Source organism: Otolemur garnettii, unplaced genomic scaffold, assembly GCF_000181295.1.
Source record: "Otolemur garnettii isolate 467f Iridium unplaced genomic scaffold, OtoGar3 scaffold00093, whole genome shotgun sequence".
NCBI lineage: Eukaryota > Metazoa > Chordata > Mammalia > Primates > Galagidae > Otolemur > Otolemur garnettii.
The window spans coordinates 1,374,594-1,382,375 of record NW_003852488.1 but is presented as its reverse complement, the minus strand read 5'-3'; the positions used below and the strand labels follow the sequence as shown (position 1 = coordinate 1,382,375).

Genomic DNA, 7,782 nt, shown 5'->3' with positions numbered 1-7,782 from the left:
AAAAAAAAAAAAAAGAAAATGGCAGATCAATTTCCATGGAACCATGTGGTAAAGTCAAATAGGAACAGGCTAAGGACTATATGGGAAAGAAGAGGCAGAGACCACTCAATTTAAGAACTTGGGCAATGAAGAGGTAGAGATAGCTACGGTGTTGGCAGAAGAAAATGGGAAGGTTCGTTTTAAGATGGAAGAAAAACGAACATGTTTAAATGTCAACAGGAAGGATCCAAATGAAAAAGAAGAGGACAATGCCTGTGGTTCAAGGAGTAGGGTACCTGCCCCATATACCAGAGGTGGTGGGTTCAAACCCAGCCCAAAGAAAAAAAAAGAAAGGAAAAGAAGATGAATCTGCAGGCCAGAACAACTTGTCCTTCAATCCCTAAGGGAGAAGGAAAACACTACGTGAACTCTAAGTTAATTTTCAGGGTTTGTTTGGACATAAAAATCTTGCCACTAGTTTAGTCTGGCCCATTTTTCTAAGCATGCTAGAAGCTAACTAAATGACTTTTCAAATATAAATCTGTTCTCCTAATCAAGGGAGCTGTGAGCTAAGATAGTGGCTTTGGAGTCTAATACATCTGGACGCAGTATTGGCTCTGCCACTTAGAGCCTGCGTAACCTGGATGAAATGGCGTTCTTTTTTTTTTTTTTCCTTCGTAAATTGAGCATTGCTATAAAGTACCTACTTGTCACAGCGTCTGTAAAAATTTAATGAAATACGTGACATACCTAACTTACTGCTATCAGTAGTATACAATTAATTTCGATTATTAAATACCAGAACCTGTGCAGTAACGGAAAAAGCCATCTTCGTTCTTAAAGACACAGTGTTGTCTCTGAAGAGGGATGGAGCCACAATTTTTACAGAACTGGGTATTTAGATTTTTAGTATGCGTATCCTATGCTCGCTAGATAAGAACAACGTGGCACAGTTAAACGTGTTGTTAATCTTAAATATGATAAAGTTGTTTCGAATGCAACTTCAGTGTTCAATGTATTTCACAAAGAAACGTCCTAAGACGGATAAACCATGTCTGCCCAACATCTCTAGTGCAGGCGCGGCTACCTTGCATTCTTACACATATACATGCTCCTTACATGCTAAGTCTTATGTACTTCTGCGCGGCTCTCACACCTAGGCCACACCAAACTTTCAAAAGCCTCTGCACCTCGAGGCGACGCCGGATCTGCCTCCCCTCAGCCTGCGCCCCTCAGCCGAGGGTCTCCCTCCCGCAATTCTTTACCCTTCTCTAGGAAGTTGGTCACCACCAGAGTCCCGGCCGCCGCCGCCAAGTCTGACCCAGCAGAAGTTTGGGCTCCCGCACGAGAGGAAGCAGAAGCCAGCAAGGGCGAACCACTTTCCGCGCCGTGGCTCAACCGCTTTCTGTTCTTCTTGGAAGACATGATCAGCAGGCAGCCCGGGCGAAGGCAGCTCAACGTGCGCGCTTAACTGAGAAACTTCCGGGGCAGAAGTCAGCGTGGTTCCGCCTCCGAGCCGTAATTTCCCGAGTGGAGCGCACAGGGTGAGAAACCCTGCGGGCGGGATGCCGGGAGCATCTTTAGGACTCCCGGTCTTTAAAGCGGTCGCAGAGGTTCTGACATCTGCAATGGAAGACAGGTTCGGTGAACAGAACTGCCATTTACATTATAAATTCCTAAAAAACAAACAAACAAAAAACACGACTTGCTTGCTTCCCCGTCCACCTTCTTATCCTCAAGCAAACAACTATTGAATTAAACTAGCAAACAGCACTTTGAGAGGCTGAGGAGGGATGAACGTCCAGCCCAGGAGTTTTAGGTTGCAGTGAGCCATGATCACGCTACTGTCCTCCAGCCTAGGCGACAGAACGAGGCCTTGTCTCGAAAAAGAACGTAACAAACAAAAAAGAGGTGTTTAAGTGTCTCGTCTTAGTCAAAGCTAAGTTAATGAGAGGGGCTAGCAGGGAGGACTGCGGGCCCTTCGGGATAGCTCTACGAAGGGGTAACCCACGAACAACTAAACAGTGGGACTCTTCTACAATTTACGGGAACGTGAGGGAGGGGAGACGTGGAGGTGGAGCAAATAAGCCGGGGAGGCGATGTCGCCACTGCTGTTCTGGGGTCCGTGGCGTTTGGCGCTGGCCCGGGCTCGCCAAACCAGGCTTTTGGCGGGGTCTTGGGGGACCTCGGGCGGACAGGGTTACACGCAGGACCCCCCAGTCGGAACGTGCGACCTACGGGGCGAACTGGACAGATTCGGGGGCGTGTCGCTGAACCTGGCGCGGCTCGGTGCCCTGGATCGCTTGGACGCCGCCGCCTTCCAGAAGGGTTTACAGGGCAAGTGCGCCTGGGGTTCCCGAGCCTGTCTAATGAAATAACCGCTGCTCCCACCCCTCCAGTGGTTCAGTGCTCCAGTGAAGTGTCGAGCTCAGAGGGAAAGGGCGAGGGCTCGCGTGATTTGGCTGCTTTTCTGCCAAGAGTTCTTCCACCCCGTCTCTGAGGTGATTGAGTGAAATGGAAAGATCGCAGACTTGCTATCTGCAGCCCTGGTCTCTAGTCCACTCTGGTCCCTAGTGTATGACCTTGAGAAAGTTACGTAAACCACCGTTTCCTTATCCATAAACTCGGGTAATAGGAGCTCGTGGGATTGCTAAAGGTTAATTTGGATAATGCATATTAAGTGAAATAGCACAAGGTCTGTCGCATAGTCAGTGCTCAGTAAATGCTTGTTAATATTGTGTTGTTACTTACTATCATTTACCGACCTTGGGTTCTGCTTGGCAGCTTGGCTAAGGCAAAAGTGTCTTACATGCGAATGCAGGTGGGTCATATTTGCACACAAACAGCAACAGAAGCCAAGAGGCAAGAACTGGAGTTTGGCTCCTAGAGCAACAGGTGTTATGATTAACCAGGGATGGTGATCGGTGGCTTCAGACTTTGATAAGAAAACTATCCACTCACTTTGAACCTTGAGTCCAGTGATAAGAAAGCAAGCTTGGGTGAAGGAGCTTTAGGTTGGAGAAGTCCATGATTTGGTGGAGCAGCCTGTTTTTCAAAGGGCTTCTGAGTCTTATAATCATACTGGGGATATAGCATGGAAAAATAAGCTATGGAAAGATCCTCTCACACTAACAAGAAACTTCAAATAATCTTCGTCATTTTGAGCAATATGGCAAGCAATATGGCAGTTTTCTCTTCTGCCTGTGAATGACTGCTGACAGGCCCACCTAGACTCCAACAATATCACCAGTAAAAGAATCAAATCAATTTAGCTTCTGACATGTGTACATATGTGTGACTTATTGCACACTGATACTTACTAGTGACCAAACAGGTGACCAAAGCACTACCCCAGTCAGCATGGCAAAACAGAAATCAATTTGGATTGGCAGACACACATAATGGGGTTCAAGTCCCTGGTTCTGCCATATGCTTAGCCAGACCTTGAGTAAATTGCCACTGAAAATGATGGCCTCTTAGGTTGCTTTATGTGAATAATGCTAGCCTTAATTACTTTACTGGATAGCTGTAATCAAAAATGAAACTAATGTGTAAATGCTGATGTACCTTTTATATATACATATATATATAAATACATAGTAATACACTATATATATACACACACATTTATATTTGTGTGTGTGTGTGTGGTGGAGTCTCACTTTGTTGCCCTTGTTAGTGTGTCATGGCATCATAGCTCACAGCAACTTCAAACTCTTGGGCTCAAGCAATTCTCTTGCCTCAGCCTTCCAAGTAGATGGGACTACAGGCACCCGCCACAATGCCTGGCTTTTTTTTAGAGATCAGGTCTTGCTCTTGCTCAGACTGGTCTCGAACCTGTGAGCTCAGGCAATCCACCTGCCTCAGCCTCCCAGAGTGCTAGGATTATAGGCGTGAGCCACCACCCCCAGCCTACATTTTTAATAAAACAAATTCTGTTGTACTTACTAAGTACTATACACTATTTTATGACCTTTACAAATATTAATTCATCCAGCCCTCGTAACAACCCTGTGAGGTAGGTAACTATTTTGAAGATGCCTATTTGAAGATAATGGTTCTGAGGCACAGAGACAGTAAGTAACCTCCCCGGCTCTAGATCTATTCTTACTCACTGCAATATGCTTCCTCTAAGGAGCCACTGCTAGTTGTATTGTTACAGAGTCAAATAAAACTAACCAAATGGTAGTGTCTATACGAGATATTAAAATAATCTGAAAAGAAAGCCTACTAGGAAATTTGTCTCTATTGAAGTAAATAAATTGTGTATTATGTACTGAGAATAGTTTTATATGTCCACTATTATTTTAGTCTATTATTCTTTTAGTTGTTTTGTTATTAACAACTTGAGGATAAACAGGCAATACAGTAGAACCTCCATAGTTGGCCACCTCCCTACAATGACCACCTCCTTAGGTTGACCTAATTTTCATAGGCTGGACATGCATCACATGTACATATCAATACACTAGGTCTAGTCCCTTATGTTGACCACCTCCATATGTTGACCTGTTTGTCACAGTCCCTTGGGTGGTTAACTTATACAGGTCTTACTGTAGATTGTTAGCCTCACATACAGTATCTGTATTGGTGGTGAAATAGCCCTGTTTCTGGTCCTTGCTATGCTACTGACTAGCTGTGTGACTTTACGTTAGTCAGTCCTTTAATAAATGTAAATTGATCTCCAGTGCATAATGTCAAGTTAACGAGCTCAACATTTGTGATGTCATTAAAAGAATTTAATTAAGAGAATTTTAATGATATAGCAAAATGTTTAAAATATATGTAGTGGTTGTGGTTGCCTGTAATCCCAGCTACTTAGGAGGTTAGGAAGATGGAATATCTCTTTTGTTTTACTTTGGAGACCGAGTCTCACTATGTCACCCTCTGTAGAATGCTATGGCGTCACAGCTCACAGCAACCTCAAACTCTTGGGCTCAAGTGATTCTCTTGCCTCAGCCTCCCCTGTAGCTGGGACTGCAAGTACCCACCACAACGCCCAGCTATTTTTTGTTGCAGTTGTCATTGTTGGTTAGCTGGCATGGGCCAGGTTCGAACCTGCCAACTTTGGTGTATATAGTTGGCGCCGTAACCACTGTGCTATGGGCACCAAGCCTAAGATGGAGTATCTCTTGAGCTCAGGAGTTCAAGGTAGTAGTGAGCTGTGACCACAACACAACACTACACTCCTGCCTGGATAACAGAGTGAGATCTTGTCTCAAATATACACAAACATACACACATAGATAGGGTTAACCTGGAGGATTGCAAATGCATAGAATATTAAATATGGTTAGAAAAAGTGGGTAGTGGAAGAGACATCATTAGGTAATGTGTGGTAAGTTCTAAAAAAACATACAAACGTAGTAATCCTAAATTTACACAGTGGCAATCTCATGAACAATGGTTAGGATTGATTTTTGTCAAAGTATATGACCTGGACTTTGAAGGATGGATATGAGTTGTGGAAATGGGAAGTAGGGGAGGTAAAGCTTTAAAGTTTATTAGTGAGAAAGGAATTAAAAATTCTAAGCTTTTGGGAGGTGCCTATAGCTCAAAGGAGTAGGATACTGGCCCCATATGCCAGAGGTGGCAGGTTCAAACCCAGCCCCGGCCAAAAACTGCAAAAAAAAAAAAAAAATTCTAAGCTTTCAAGCACTGGTTCAATAAACAAACATGTAATTGAAGTTAATTTGGGGTATAGGATTTGGTTTTGAGCATACTTTGTGAAATTTAAAGTGGCAGCCCTTAGCCAGGCGTTGTGGTGGGTGCCTGTAGTTCCAGCTACTCGGGAGGCTAAGGCAAGAGAATTGCCTAAGTCCAGGAGTTGGAGGTTGCTGTGAGCTGTGATGCCACAGTACTCTACCGAGGGCGATAAGCAATAAAGTGAGACTCTGTCTCTAAAAAAATAAAAATAAAGTAGGAGCCTTCAGGAAGTGTCTGAGAGCAACTAGAGGGCAGAAAGCTTGGTGTTCATTGAGGTCAAGACTGGGCATTCAGAGAGCGGTACCTATGGCTCAGAGGAGAAGGGCGCTGACCCCATATGCCAGAGGTGGTGGGTTCAAGCCCCGCCCCAGCCAAAAATTGCAAAAAAAAAAAGACTGGGCATTCATTCTCATGTAGGTGTGAGTTCAAGCAGTAGGAGTAAATGGATTCTCCAAGATAAAAAGTGTAAGATATAAAACAGCTACAACTAACTAGGCTTTTGGAAACTTCATCTTTCTTGTTTGATGAGATTGCTGGGAAGGAGCACCTGGGAATTCTGTGGGGTGACAGAAATGTTTTATAGTCTTCATCAAAATGTGAGTTCTAGAGGTAGGCATATGTGAAAACTCATCATATGTATGCTTAAGATTTATGCATTTTTTACTTTAATTATATCTCAATTTTTTTTTTTTTTTGAGACAGAACCTCAAGCTGTCACCCTGGGTAGTGTGCTATGGCATCACAGCTCACAGCAACCTCCAACTCTTCGGCTTAAGCAATTCTCATGCCTCAGCCTTCCAGGTAGCTGGGACTACAGGCGTCCACCACCATGCCTGGTTATTCTTTTTTTTTTTGGTTGTAGTTATCATTGTTGTTTGGCAGGCCCAGGCTGGTCTCGAACCTGCCAGCTCTGTTGTATGCAGCTGGTGCCTTAGCCACTTGAGCTACAGATGCTGAGCCACATATCTCAATTTTAAAAAGATTAAATCAGAGAACAAGAACAAGGTGGGAAGGATCTCATCCCATAGTCCTGTTGCACACTAAGTCATATCAAGAAGGTCCCATGTTCCTGTTACTGTGCCAGGCACACCACCTTTCAAATGTAGAAAATGTGGTCCTTAACAGGGAGAGTCTCCCTGCAGAGCTGAGGACAGGAGAAAGGAAAGGAAATTAACTATTAATAATTAAATAGGTAATCAAGCCTCTAAAGACGTGTGTACACACGCTTTACGCAGGGGTCCTCAAACTTTTTAAACAGGGCCAGTTCACTGTCCCTCAGACGGTTGGAGGGCCAGACTGCAGGCCCTGGGACCAGTTGGCTGCTAAGCAGGAGAGGCAGGGGCGGCAAAAACACCCAGTGGGACGGATAAATGTCCTCAGCAGGCCACATGTGGCCCGTGGGCCGGAGTTTGAGAACACCTGTAAGGTTATGAAAAGTTTCGAAAAACTCTCCAACACTGTGACGTATTCTTTTCTGCACTCATAAAGTTAATATAATAATACCAGTCCTTCCTGGTTGTGAGCACTTACTGAGATAATGTATTTAAAGTGTCTCTGTGGCTCGGCACCAGCCACTAGGCCAGAGCTGGCGGGTTCGAATCCAGCCTGTTCCTGCCAAACAACAATGGCAACTACAACCAAAAAATAGCCAGGCATTGTGGAGGGTGCCTGTAGTCCCAGCTACCTGGGAGGCTGAAGCAAGAATCGCTTAGTCTCTGTAGCATAATAGGATTCAAATAAATGTTAGCATCATTTTCTCCTAGCTTAATAATCTTAAGTAATAAAATGGGAGAATTTAATAAAATTAAAACCTATCTTTTTGTTCATTATGGTATTTATAATAAAGAAAAATTAGAAACTAAATGTTCAAGTCTAGAAAGTTGCTTCAGTAGCCTATCATATACTATGAGAGAAACTATGCAGCTATTGGACATTCACATTCATTAAAAGAATTTTAATAACAGCAAAATGTTCAAAATATAATGTGTAGTGAGAGACATATAATATGAACTACATACAGTATAATGTTAATTCCAAAAGTCATGGGAAAATTTCAAAATTTTGAACTGATCACTGTGCTAGTAAATGTTAGGTTTT

At 43.6% G+C, this 7,782-nt stretch overlaps 2 protein-coding genes across 3 annotated transcripts in view; one reads left to right on the top strand and one right to left on the bottom strand.

The window, feature by feature from the left end:
* The window catches only part of SPATA5 (spermatogenesis associated 5), a 331,512-nt gene extending 330,086 nt beyond the window's left edge, over nucleotides 1-1,426 (bottom strand). Inside the window, exon 1 of the mRNA XM_023516580.1 lies at nucleotides 1,245-1,426. Coding sequence (XP_023372348.1) covers nucleotides 1,245-1,404 — 160 coding nt within the window. The 5' untranslated portion in view covers nucleotides 1,405-1,426. The remainder of the gene's footprint in view (nucleotides 1-1,244) is intronic.
* A 646-nt stretch (nucleotides 1,427-2,072) lies between these two features.
* Nucleotides 2,073-7,782, top strand: part of NUDT6 (nudix hydrolase 6) — a 41,412-nt gene continuing 35,702 nt past the window's right edge. The window contains exon 1 of one of the 2 annotated variants that reach the window (XM_003795549.2): nucleotides 2,073-2,316. In XM_003795549.2, the coding sequence (XP_003795597.1) occupies nucleotides 2,079-2,316 (238 nt within the window). In that variant the 5' untranslated portion in view covers nucleotides 2,073-2,078. The other variant, XM_012808738.2, reaches the window with a different exon arrangement.